This window comes from Fragaria vesca, linkage group LG6 (assembly GCF_000184155.1).
Source record: "Fragaria vesca subsp. vesca linkage group LG6, FraVesHawaii_1.0, whole genome shotgun sequence".
In the NCBI taxonomy this organism is placed as follows: Eukaryota; Viridiplantae; Streptophyta; class Magnoliopsida; order Rosales; family Rosaceae; genus Fragaria; species Fragaria vesca.
Genome location: NC_020496.1, coordinates 8,622,968 through 8,635,597, shown reverse-complemented (window position 1 = coordinate 8,635,597; position 12,630 = coordinate 8,622,968). Strand labels below are relative to the sequence as shown.

At 40.0% G+C, this 12,630-nt stretch overlaps 3 protein-coding genes across 3 annotated transcripts in view; all 3 read left to right on the top strand.

The window, feature by feature from the left end:
- Nucleotides 1-1,010: 1,010 nt before the first annotated feature.
- On the top strand, nt 1,011-1,560 carry LOC101309746. The gene is made up of 2 exons (XM_004302661.1): nt 1,011-1,159; nt 1,235-1,560. Exons 1-2 carry the CDS (start codon nt 1,070-1,072, stop codon nt 1,484-1,486), a joined length of 342 nt encoding a protein of 113 aa, XP_004302709.1. The 5' UTR covers nt 1,011-1,069; the 3' UTR covers nt 1,487-1,560.
- A 1,695-nt stretch (nt 1,561-3,255) lies between these two features.
- On the top strand, nt 3,256-5,751 carry LOC101308102 (aldo-keto reductase family 4 member C9-like). Its single transcript, XM_004302656.1, has 7 exons — nt 3,256-3,464; nt 3,615-3,665; nt 3,921-3,997; nt 4,128-4,215; nt 4,553-4,828; nt 4,916-5,164; nt 5,441-5,751. The coding sequence occupies exons 1-7, from the start codon at nt 3,345-3,347 to the stop codon at nt 5,525-5,527; spliced, it is 948 nt and encodes a 315-aa protein (XP_004302704.1). The 5' UTR covers nt 3,256-3,344; the 3' UTR covers nt 5,528-5,751.
- A 6,131-nt stretch (nt 5,752-11,882) lies between these two features.
- LOC101308393 (aldo-keto reductase family 4 member C9-like) overlaps nt 11,883-12,630 on the top strand; it is a 4,349-nt gene continuing 3,601 nt past the window's right edge. Inside the window, exons 1-3 of the mRNA XM_004302657.1 lie at nt 11,883-12,092; nt 12,210-12,260; nt 12,468-12,544. Of these exons, the coding sequence (XP_004302705.1) occupies nt 11,973-12,092; nt 12,210-12,260; nt 12,468-12,544 (248 nt within the window). The 5' untranslated portion in view covers nt 11,883-11,972. The remainder of the gene's footprint in view (nt 12,093-12,209; nt 12,261-12,467; nt 12,545-12,630) is intronic.

Genomic DNA, 12,630 nt, shown 5'->3' with positions numbered 1-12,630 from the left:
GTCTCGTCTACTCTCTCTCTCTCTCTCTCTCTCTCTCTCTCTCTCTCTCTCTCTCTCTCTCTTCAGTTGTAAGATTAAGTTATTCTTCTCTCCCTGATAATTACTATTATTTGAATGTTGGGTTGAATTGGTTTGTGGGAGTTGAACTGGAAGATTTTTTTTCAATTCGAGAGTCTGGGTTTTACTGGGTTAGAAGACTTTTTGATGCTACTACGTCTATGTATTTAGACTGATGCTTAGTTCTTATTTGGAAGGATTCTAAGGTCTTAAAGTTCTTATTTGGGAAGCCAAGGAAAGGAGGACATGAGTCCAGGTCAGTAAAGACATTATAAGTTTTGTGACCTGAATTAAGGATTTTCAGTTGGTCATTCAATGCTATATGAAGCTTCTGTGCTTCTGTTTTCAATAATTTATTTGAGTTTTGGTTGATATTGTGACCGCAGAAGAGCATTATTGTTTTTGACCAGTGCATTTGATTAATACAGGGAAGAAGTTGCCCGCGGTGGGGATTTTGGGGTGTCCCTTGAGGATATCCAATGTCTTTGCCCGAGCGTCTCAATTTCTTCAAAGGTAATGAATTATCCGTGCCAATTTCTTCTAAGCTAGTATTGCACATACATTATATGGTCGTAATCTTAACTATGTGAGATGACTGAAAATGATTCAGGCCATAAACATTTGGGCGGCGTACTTGTGTCAAACCAACTCCGACTCATGGTTCTTGCCTACTTTCTTTGGGGTATAAAGAAATCACATTAGGAATAATAACTCTGCTATTGTACCTAAATACAAACAATGATAATAATGAATGCTATGTTACTGTCTTCATGAATAGGAACAAGCCAAGTTAAATGAGAATCCATCTGTTGTCCCTGTTTCAGTGGCATCAACAATTGTTCATTGTCGGTTGCAGAGGTTCCATAGGCGATTAAAGCATTGTGTTTAGGTAATTAAGGGTTAATTCATCACATTGATATTACGTTGCTTGTCATGTGTATAATTTCTTGTGCTTTTGCAGATTTTCATCCCGTTGCATGATGAAATCACAAACCATATATTTTTGTTGGTTATGAAACTAAAGGAGAAAATTGCCAAGTTGTGGGATTTTGTGCCGGAATTGACATCATTGAATAGACGAATTGAGATAGCAAGAGCCACCGTAAGGCCTTTGTTAGTAATTGTCGGATTTCGGTTGCGTTATGTGCTAACTTTTTATATATTTTGTTGGATTTAGATGCTTCTGCTACAGACGGTGTTTGCAAGTGCAATGTCAAAGTCCTCCAATGTTTATTACAATTTTCCCTCCTTTCGCCTCTCATTTGCAGAAGGTAACCCAACCACATACAACAAATATAACAGTGGGATCTACATCATGATGCAGATGAAGTGTTATTCAATTATACATCATTGTGGAAGAATTGCTCGTTCAATCTCCTTAATCTGGACCTTTTGTCATATCTACACTTTGCATAGTTATGGGAACTAACCACCTTTTCTCAGAAACAATTTGCCTCCAAAACTCTTGACTCTCAAGTGCATGCTCGAGTACATTATACAGATACGACTGGTGTTAATGGTTGATACCTAATTCATAAAACTACTTATCTGTAACCTCTGAAATCGGCATCAGTAGTATATCTTGAATATTAACCCGTTGGTATTGTGATTGTGGAAGAATTGCTTGTTCAATCCCCTTAATCTGGACCTTTTTCTCATATCTACACTTTGCATAGTTATGGGAACTGACCACTGTAAATCGGAGCGTAGATGCCGAGTAGCTGGAAGTCACAGATTTAAACCAAACCTATTTATAAAAGGAATGTGTCAGACTATCGTACAAATAAAAGCTATTCTTTTTTATTAACATCTAAGCATATTTCTTTTTATTAGGAGTAAGGTATACATTAGCAAGTTAGTAACACACCAACTCAGTCAACAATCGGACTGAGATCCACATGAGTATTCCAGCAAAGTCAAAACATATCTCCTACCGCAAGCGCATGAATCCGGAGTCTCTTAATACCTGCTGATCACAAACTCTCATTAGTTGGGATTCAAAATTTCGAACTCTTGACAAAGCTCCATACTAAGCAGTTTGATCAATTTTTTAATTATGATTTTATAGTTCCACCATATTTTACCACAGCATCAGACATCAGTTAAATGACTTAAATCTAATAGGATAAGTCCATGATTGAAATATCCATTTAAACTTTGATTCCGACAACAAAATATATTCTTCTTTCTTCGAAATTAAATTTGTCAACTAGCAAATTTTTAATCATACTGTGACCATCTAATCAAAAATTGCCATGGGTGATAATATAACTATGGTCAACTCTCTTTTTTTGGCAGGTTTTGATTGGATAGTCATGGCAAGAACAAAAAGGCAAATTTGATTCCTCCTCCTTCTCCCTCTTTTTTCTGAACCCGGATCCTCTCCTCATGAGTTGGTCCTCATATTTCCTCATGAGAGGATCTCAGCCTTTTATTTTGAATCAATGGCTGAGATCTTCCTAGTTAATTTTAACCCCATATTACCCAACTTACTCGCTTACTCTCCCTCTTCTCCTCAAAATATCGGGCTGCTCTCTCTCTCTCTGCCGTCGTCGCCCCGCACCCGCCCTCTCTCTCGAATCCGCCGTCGCGAGCTCGGCCTCCCTCCGCCGTCGTCGCTCGTGATCTCCCTCTCTCTTCCGTCGTCGCTCGCGAGCCTCCCTCTGCCGGCGACGCTGGTGAACTTTCGGGGATCGAGGATTCCGGTCACGCGGGGTGTGGTGAGATTCAGGCTTGATGGGTATTATTCGGAATTGGATAAGAAGCTGTGTATGATGGGGAAGAGTAGGTCCATGTATAATGCATGTAACTTCGAGCCTAGTGTTGTTCTTAAGCTTAATTATCCGAAATGGTCTAGTATTTATGACAGTTTGATTAGTGGGAGCTTAGAGAGTGTTGTGGGGCGACGACGGCAGAGAGAGAGAGAGAGCAACCCGATATTTTGAGGAGAAGAGGAAGAGTAAGCGAGTAAGTTGGGTAATAAGGGGTTAAAATTAACTAGGAAAATCTCAGCCATTGGTTCAAAATAAAAGGCTGAGATCCTCTCACGAGGAAATATGAGAACGAGGATCCGGGTTCCTTTTTTCCAATTTCGGTGAAAAAGCAACTGTTAGGCTACAGGTGTCACCCTGTTAGCCACTCAGAACTGTCACTTTGTCTTCAATAATCGCGCCTACACTGTCCTAGAACATTTCCCCTGACCACGTTTTACTCTCCTCTCTAAATTCAACTCCAACTTGATCACTCTCTCAGACTTCCTTCTCCTTCCAGCTCTCTGAAACTTGAAAATGGCGAACGACATTCGCTTCTTTGAGTTGAACACCGGAGCCAAGATGCCGTCTTTGGGCTTAGGGACCTGGCAGTCCAGCCCCGGCTTGGTCGGTGAAGCCGTCGCCACCGCCATCAAGGTCTTCTTCCTCTTTCCCTCTTAACTCAACTTCACTTAGTTTACATGCTTTTACTTAACTACAACAAAGATCAAGCCTTTCTTGTCGCTTCTGCTGTTTGGTTCTGTAAATCTTAGCACTTTAGTGAAGTGGTGATGTTTCTGACTGCAGGCAGGATATAGGCATATTGATTGTGCTCAAGTCTATGGCAATGAGAAAGAGGTAACTCTAGTTGCTTTTGTTCAGATCTAAACATTTACTATCATTTGATCTGTTATTGTCACTTCTTCTTCATGTATTTCTGAAATTACTTCAGTTGGCTCATATGTGTAGCATGTTCTAAGCTAATTGACTGCCTTATTCCGATACCGGTTTCTATGTTTTGTGTTTTTATTTTGAGTTGGGAGTTTAAATTACCTGTGATTTGCTTCATTCTTTGAAGACGGTTTGGTGGTTAAAATTTTGTGTTTCTTGTAGATTGGTTTGGTTTTGAGGAAGCTGTTTGAAGATGGTGTGGTGAAGCGCGAGGAATTGTGGATTACCTCCAAGCTCTGGTTCGTTATAAGTTTCATGATAATTAATTGAAATATTGACCAAGTGGTAGTTATTATTCATGATCTAAATCCTAAGCCCTCCTACGGGTTGTAATTGTATATATATACTTACGAGCAAGATGGTCTGCAGGTGTACGGATCATGCACCGGAAGATGTACTAGAGGCATTGGATAGGACTTTGAGAGACCTGCAGCTTGAATATATTGACTTGTTCTTGGTATGTATTAAGAATTCAAAACTTATTCCCATGTTAGGTGTCTTTGAATTTGGTTCAGGACGGTCTGCACATGGTTGATCAGATCACTCACAGGGCTTTAACATGGATAAGTCATGCTTAGTTCAGGGTTTAATCTGCATTTTCCAAAAGATATGTCAATACACCTTAATGTGGTTGTTGAATATAAATTTACATCCAAAGTCATTCATCCATTTATAGTAATGCTGTCTAGCTAGAAGTCGAAAATCATAGATAATTTGCCTCATCATCTTGAATTTGTTATTCCATTTTGTCGTAATTGTTCGGCTGTACTAATGACCACACTGAAAATGTGAAGATCCACTGGCCAGTGCGGATGAAGAAGGGTTCAGTAGGTTTTAAGCCTGAAAACCTTGTTGAACCAGATATCCCAGGTACTTGGAGAGCAATGGAAACTCTCTATGATTCGTGCAAGGCTCGAGCTATTGGTGTGAGCAATTTCTCTACAAAGAAGCTGTCAGATTTGTTGGATGTGGCACGTGTTCCTCCTGCTGTTGACCAAGTAGAGTGTCATCTTTCATGGCAGCAAGGCAAGCTACGATCCTTCTGCAAATCCAAGGGGGTTCACCTTTCTGTAAGTATGCAAATGCTGAGTGGTGGTGTCTTATGTCTTGGGCAAAATTTTGCAATATAACAAGGGAGCTAGTTGTTCTTCTTTCAGGGATATTCACCACTGGGTTCTCCTGGCACGACATGGATCAAAAGCGATGTCCTTAAGAATCCGATTCTTCTCAGCGTCGCAGAGAAGCTAGGAAAAACTCCTGCTCAAGTTGCTCTTCGATGGGGACTGCAAATGGGTCACAGTGTTCTTCCAAAGAGTACTAACGAAGCAAGGATCAAGGAGAATCTTGATGTCTTCTGCTGGTCTATCCCAGAAGAATTGTTTGCCAAGTTTTCTGAAATTGAGCAGGTATCTAGTTAATGGGATTGGTTCTTGTTCTCCTAGTATCAATACCCTCACTAATATCGTATTATTGTTACCTACGTCACACATTCCACCCTTATCATATAATGTGAAAGCTGCTAAAGCTTTAGACACCACTCCAACACTCCTCTTCTCTGGATCTTCTGGTTGGTTTGGGAATAGGTCCTGTAATCATTATCATGATGATGATATCGCCACTGATAAATTGATGATTATCAGGTAGTCTTTATTCTAACAATTATGTGATCTCCAATTATGCAGGCAAGGCTGCTGAGAGGGACCTCATTTGTTCATGACACCTTTGGACCCTATAGAAGTCTTGAAGAGCTTTGGGATGGTGAACTCTAGATAGTCAGATAAGTTGAGCCTGGGAGCATATTTTAAGAGAGATTGCATTTTGAAAAATTGTTGTAATGCTCAGCATTTTGCTTGGCTTATTCGACTTACTGGATACAGGATGCTTTCCAACGCTCATCCTACTATATATATGCTTTCCAAATCTTTTGATCGTCTTTTATGAAGCTTGTTATAAGATTCTCCACCTTGCAGGGTTATCGAACAACAATTTCTTTCCCAGAGTGGTACATGTATACGAATGTATACACCAATCGTGTATGAATGGATTTTAATTTTTACACAAGTGATCTTACTGGCTTGTCAAAGCAATGGTTTAGTTTTTTTGCTTTGGTTTTTGTTGTTGTTGTTTTTTATTTGCTTTTGTTTTTGTTGTTGTTGTTGTTGTTTGTACATACAAGCACTCCAACCATTTGACTTGTTATATATGTTGTTCGATATATGCCTTCGGTTGAGTATTGATATGGAGTTGGAGAATCCGCCACTGTAAACAGGAGAGTTGGAGGATCTTTTTCTCTCTCAACAACTACAAAAAAAATACCTACAAAGTCTTCATTGAAGCAGAACCACAACATATTGTTTTTCAGATAAATGGATGTTAGTCATTGAAATTCGGATTACAACATGAATATGACACACCCTCGCGGGCAAGCATTAAAAAAAATCATGCGAAGCTACCTAAGAAGACTGAAGCTACCCTAGGTTATTCCTATGCTGCAAACCATAAGCATTGCACCTCAGCATAAGCATTACACCTCAGATAAAGTAATCAGAACCAGAGAACCAAGAAAACCATAAAAAACAAAACAGAAACAAACCTAACAAAGTTCTAGAAAAAAACTCCTTTATTTTGATAACTAACTTATTCAGAAGACCACGAAATTCAACTACCCCGAAGAGGAGACCCCAGAAGAGCTACCTCCAGAAGAGCTTCCACCCGCAAAAACACCAGACCCCGGCTCCAAATCCGCAGCTACTGTCTCTCCCTTTTCTTCGAAATAATCCTCATTACTTACCACATGAACCTGTACTTTATCCAACTCCTTCTTTAGATTTTTCTGAGCTCCAAAAGAGCATTATTTAGCTCTTTTCAGCCCCAGCGTAGTCTGATCAACAACAACAGCATGTTTCTTGTTCAAAGATCCCTTTGGACGACCTAGCTTCCTTTTCTTTGCCGAGGAGACCACAATCACACCACCAGAGTGAGATAGAGCCATCTTCGGTGAGAAATCCAACACATACGGCACCAAAACCATAGATTATGAGTCCTCATCTCCTCTACCTCGTTTCCCCATAGGAACTAAGCCTAGTTCCGGACCTTTCTTAACACCAAAAAGAGGGATAGGGGTAGATACCCAAGGATTCTCCACAATAACCACCGGAGCTGCAATCAAAGCCGACTGTACCACAGGTGGAGTCTACAGCCTATCCAACTTCAAAGCCAAATCTGCTGCCGATATTTCTAGAATAGAGAATGCAAATTTCGGCATCATGCTAGGACCTGCAAAAGGGTTAGCCACAAACATGGATGAAGTTGAGAGCACACCTTCCAATCTGTCCACTTGCAAATCTGTTTGCTGTGCAAAGAGCCTAGGTTGCTCTTTTAGTTTAGGGTTAGGGTTTCCAAAAACCCTAGTTGCTCCCCCAAATCCAAAAGGAGTCTTCATCGATTCAATGTCAATAAACTGAGGAAGCAGGTCAGGTTTACTTGCACACCCTGTTTTTGTTGGGTTATGCGGAGAATAAACTGTAGAATGGAATCAGAACTCACAACCACAAATGTAAAATGTAACGGAAAGAAAATGATAAAGAACACCGGGTATTAACGTGGTTCGGTAAAGTGCCTACATCCACGGGGCAACAACAACAAAGAACCTCCACTATTTGAATAAAGGTTACACGGAGAGAAACACTACTTCAAGACTCACTCTTGAAGGGATACACTCTCACACACACTTTGTTTTGTTACACACACAAACTCTCAACTTGGAGTTTTCTCTCTATCTCACACTCTTGTATAGCACAAGGTGAACTCACCGGTTCTTCTATATCTTTTGCACCATTGCAAATGCCTCTATATATAGGCAAATATATGCATGCATTCTTCATGCACTTCCCATGCAAATCCTTCACGTCCATGCACAAGGAAGAGAATTCAAACTTCTTCCTTAATTCAAGCTTCAATGTTTGTATGCACCATCAATGCATCTCTATCCTTTTGTCAAACTTTTCAGCCACCAACAAGCCTATACATATAGGCTCTCTCTCTTGCATTTCAACATGTACACACTACCAACTTTGCTATTCATATACCATCTTGCCTCTTGGTTAATTGATGGGTCTTGAGGCTTCACCAAAAAAGGTGTTTCACATGTAGTAAACCATATGACATCCTCCTCCAAATAAGGAGGGAAATTTGACCCATCAGTTTTTGGGTGCACCAAGAGACAACAAACCTTACAAAAACCCACCGTCCAGTCATACTTCACGTTCAACTTCACCGGGAACCTTCTCGACCCGAATTCGAATGGCATCTCACCAAATGCCTCCTTGATCGGTACACTCAGTTTCTGCAAAATCTGGACCCAAGCCTAGGTTCCCCTTCTGATGTTCATCTGGTCAACATGTTCAACCTGCTCTCAACCGCTTCATCAGTCATAAGCACATCTGGAAGGCCTCTGACTTCGACCCAGACAGGGAACGAATCATTCGGAACAGAAGCCATATCTTCCAACCCAACATACTCAGCAAGAATGAACAAAGATCGTCCATAGAACCAAGGACCGTCAGTTAGGATATTTTTTCGGTCATCGGCTCTGGTGAAACGAAGTATGAAGCGGTCCGCCCTTGCTCTCATCTGGAGACGATTATGGAGATCCCAAACTGATGTGAGAGTACCAATGACGGCTTTCAGATATGGGATTTTACTCTTCAAGGTGAGAAGCCTACCAACAACAAAGAACTGTTGCGGCGCCGATGAAGATCTCATGGCACTGAATGTGGAGAATCACCGTCATGGATGGCCAGAGCCGACGTGAAACGTTAAGAAACCTTGTCGGACATTATAGATCGAGAGGTTTGGATGCGAAGCAGCAAGGCAGTTAGACAACCCTAGGAGAAGAAACCCTAAAGAGAAAAGAAGGGTGCGGCTAACTTACCACAACATATTCTTGAGAACTCAACGCTAAAGATTACGCTTTAGTAAAACCTAATGTTTTTTGAAACCTTCCGTTTGTTGCTCTGCTGAGCTTTGATTGAGTATCAATATTGTGACGACTAGAGATCACACCATAAGTCCTTAAGGCGAATTTGAAGAATCCAGCAACAGGGTTGGTGCTCTCTCCATTCATAACCGCTTAACGAAGGAGCAATATTTGCAGCACGCCAAATCATCCGCTTGCGCCTCACACATGCCCATATCCAAACAAGGCAGATTACTACCTCAATATTTGGACGAGCAAAGAGGCCTAGAGTCCCACTAAATGTTTTACTTGTCAACTCTTGGGTAAAAGAGACAAATTACCACCCCATATTTTGATGAGTCAAACATTTTGGCACGCCATGTGGGACTCGAGGCATGTTTGACTCGTCTAAAGATCGGGGTAGTGATCTGTCTCTTTTGGATACGGGCGTGAGGTGTAAGTAGATGATTTGGTGCTCTATAATCTTGCTTCTTCATTAAGCAGTTGTGAACTGAGAGAGCACCAACTCTGTTGCTGGATTCTTCATATTCACCTTACAAATTAATACTTACAATGCGATCTCTAGTCATCACAATATCAATACTTAACCGTTAAGTAGTGGGTTTTGTTAAAGCGTAATCTTTAGAGTTGGCGATTCAACAGGTTTTGTTAAAGAAAAATTTTATTAGCACGTGCTTAGATACTAGATACACATATCATACTTAATACACCACCAGTTATATTTATTATTTTAACATTTTACTAGATACACATCATTAAACTTCTTAAAATACACTTAGTGACAATACACAATGCAACCTACTCTCTAAATACACATCCCTAATTTAAATCTACTACTCAATCTTTTTCAAAAAAAATAAAATAAAATTGTTTCTCAATTGAAGCTATAACATTCACTCATATGACTAGAAGAATTTCATATTAATGAGATTTTTGTCAAACGGTTTCATCTTTCCTCGAACTATTTCACTTTGTTAAGATCTTCCTTGACTAGTTTTTCTTTTAAGGACAATGCCTATTAGCCTTAATTTTAAGAATTTTATTCCCACAAACAAAATCAGATTTTAAAATTTCCAAGAGCCAACTTAAACAGGAAAAAGACAATTATACCTTTAATGATTTAAATAAACTACAATAGACTATTGTAAAAACAATAGAAGGTTTATTTTGAAATAAATATCTATGACCGAATCCCGCAACCGATTACCGTTGACCGTGACTCCGGCGGCCGTTGACCAGGATCCAACGACGTTGACAAGACTCCAGCGACCGTTGACCGGATTCCGACGACTGGGGTTTCGTCAGGGGTCTATTGGGGGCAGAAAGGGGTTCGTCGGGGGGTCTATTGAGGACAGTATGACCTCCTATTGGGAGAAGTATGACCCTTGAACTTAATTGTGTGTTTCGGTCACTTACAATAGGTCCCTATTGAGGGCAGTATGATCACCTATTGGGGTTAGTAAGACCTCCTACTGGGGTCAGTATGACCACCTACTGGGGTCAGTAAGACCTCCTACTGGCTCCTACTGGGGTCAGTATGATCATCTACTAGGGGCAGTAGGACCTCCTACTGGGGCAGTATACTTGAAAGATGGGAGATGCTCTTAAGATGCCTATAGATTTCCATCTATTTCTCCTTTGACAATTTCCAGTATGTGCACTTATGAAAGATAAAATTGGTAGGTGCATAATTGAGAATCCCGTATGTATAATTAACACAAATCTATTCTAGTACTTTGATTCGTGCAACAGTTTCACCAAATCTATCTGAAATCATAAAAACACATCTAAATCCTTAGTATGCGAATTGGCTATAACCACAGTACTAGAAACTAAAAATCCCATTTCTAAATCAATCAAAGACATCCATGTTCAAAAAAAAAAAATCAATCAAAGACATACGATCTAGCCGAATCAGAAACACTAATTCAAAACCCCTAACCAGCCGAATCAATGCTACAAACATCAAATCGAAACCTGCTAAGAAGCGGAGTGGCGGCGGCCCTCGCAGGCCGGACTGTCAATGAAGTTCTTAGACGGATACTTCGTTGTCACCATGTCGACCTCAAACACCAGATTCTCGCTGCTGGACCTGATTCCGGTGATGGACCACCACTGGTAGAAAGCGTTGTCGACGCTGATATCGTCTGCGGCGACCAGAGGCTTTTAGTTGCCTAGCATCCCTTCTTGTGGACGAAACCAGATCTGGTGCAGTTGGTGATTACAAGGGAGGTGGCGGCCAAACAAGTCGAGGTCGCGGTGGAGGACACCAACTGGTGACGCCGACGCAGGTAAGTGAAGTCGGCTGAGGTTGCGGCGGAGGACACCAATTGGTGGACCCGAGGCTTTCATCTAGTTGAGCGATCCAACTCGGATGATCTCAAGGATGAAGACGGCGGCGGCGTTAATCGAGCGGTGACGTTGATCTAGCGATCGCATTCATGTTTTGTACTCCCGGCGTCGTGTTGTGGAGAGAGAGAGGTATTCTAGACAAACAAAAATAAGGAAAATCCTGACAATTTTGTTAGTGGGAATAACACTTAAAAGTGTATACGGTTGATGGGAATTATGAAATCTTATTTTGTTAGTGGAAAATATTTCTTTTTAAATTAGGGCTAATAAGAATTTTTTCTTTTCTTTTATGAGTTTTTCTTGACAAAATTTCTTCTCAAAGAGTTTTTTACTCATATCAATTTCAAAAATATGTACACCCACTGAGTAAAAATAAAACAAGACATCATCAAAGTCCTTAACAAAACTTTCAGTATGAGAATGCTTAGTCCTGCGTAAGCGTAATACTAAACTGATCGATTATTAAAAATTATTGCTAATATTCATATATGTCAAAAATATTAGTACTCCGTTTAAGCTCAAAATTAAAATTTTGATATTGAAACATCTCAACTAGATTTCTTTATTTTTATAACAATGTCTCATTTAGTAATTTTACGTATTCACAAAGTCTTATATAATTTGTATGAAAAAAAATATGTATCTAACAATTAGAGACGTGTGAATAAAATATCTATTTGTTAGAGCATAATCATTAAAGTCATGCGATTCAATAAAAACAGATTAATAAAAACAAACAAAAAAACAGAAAACTATAAACCCATTCGCTATCAAACGGTCGTCAACGATGACATACTGCTTTCTGTCGTCTTCTAACTTTCGAAGTTCTAAACAAGGACTTTATGCTCTCTCCAGCTCCTTCACTCTTTCTGTGACAACCGACAATGGCGGACGAAATTCGTTTCTTTGAGTTGAACACCGGAGCCAAGATTCCTTCTTTGGGCTTGGGGACCTGGCAGGCCAGCCCTGGCTTGGTTGGTGACGCCGTCGCCGCCGCCATCAAAGTTTTCCTCTTCCCCTTTTTACTCGATCCTCTTTAAAATTGATGAAAATAGTCTTAGAATAGTTTGTACCTGATTGAGATTAAAATTTAGTCTAATCTGTGATTCTACTCATTGCAGGCAGGATATCGGCATATTGATTGTGCTCCAGTCTATGGCAATGAGAAAGAGGTAATTCAGTTTTTTTTTGTTTTTTTCTCAGTTATGGTTCCAAAGATTCTCTGTAGTTGTCATGTAGTTGTTCAATTCTTAAGTTGCTGCAACTAGTTCATATCATTTTGGGTTAAATGTGAAAAAGTTTATGTTTGGCTTAATATTTGCAGATGTTTAGGTTCTTACAAGGATGTATGTGTGACAAATAATTTATGTTTATTGTAGATCGGTTTAGTTTTGAAGAAGCTATTTGAAGATGGTGTGGTGAAGCGCGAGGAGTTGTGGATTACCTCGAAACTAGCGTTCGTTATGATTTTCATGCTAGTTTAATCAACGCACTTTAGCCCTCTACCGTTTGTATTTACTAAAATTTAAGATGGTCATCTGT

Bases quoted from the DNA above. Each gene is read 5' to 3' on its own strand.
- LOC101309746 (XM_004302661.1), top strand. From the start codon at position 1,070: ATGAAACTAAAGGAGAAAATTGCCAAGTTGTGGGATTTTGTGCCGGAA. The intron at 1,160-1,234 runs GTAAGGCCTTTG...TGTTGGATTTAG, and splicing joins TTGAGATAGCAAGAGCCACC to ATGCTTCTGCTACAGACGGT.
- LOC101308102 (XM_004302656.1), top strand. From the start codon at position 3,345: ATGGCGAACGACATTCGCTTCTTTGAGTTGAACACCGGAGCCAAGATG. The intron at 4,216-4,552 runs GTATGTATTAAG...GAAAATGTGAAG, and splicing joins AATATATTGACTTGTTCTTG to ATCCACTGGCCAGTGCGGAT. The intron at 5,165-5,440 runs GTATCTAGTTAA...CCAATTATGCAG, and splicing joins AGTTTTCTGAAATTGAGCAG to GCAAGGCTGCTGAGAGGGAC.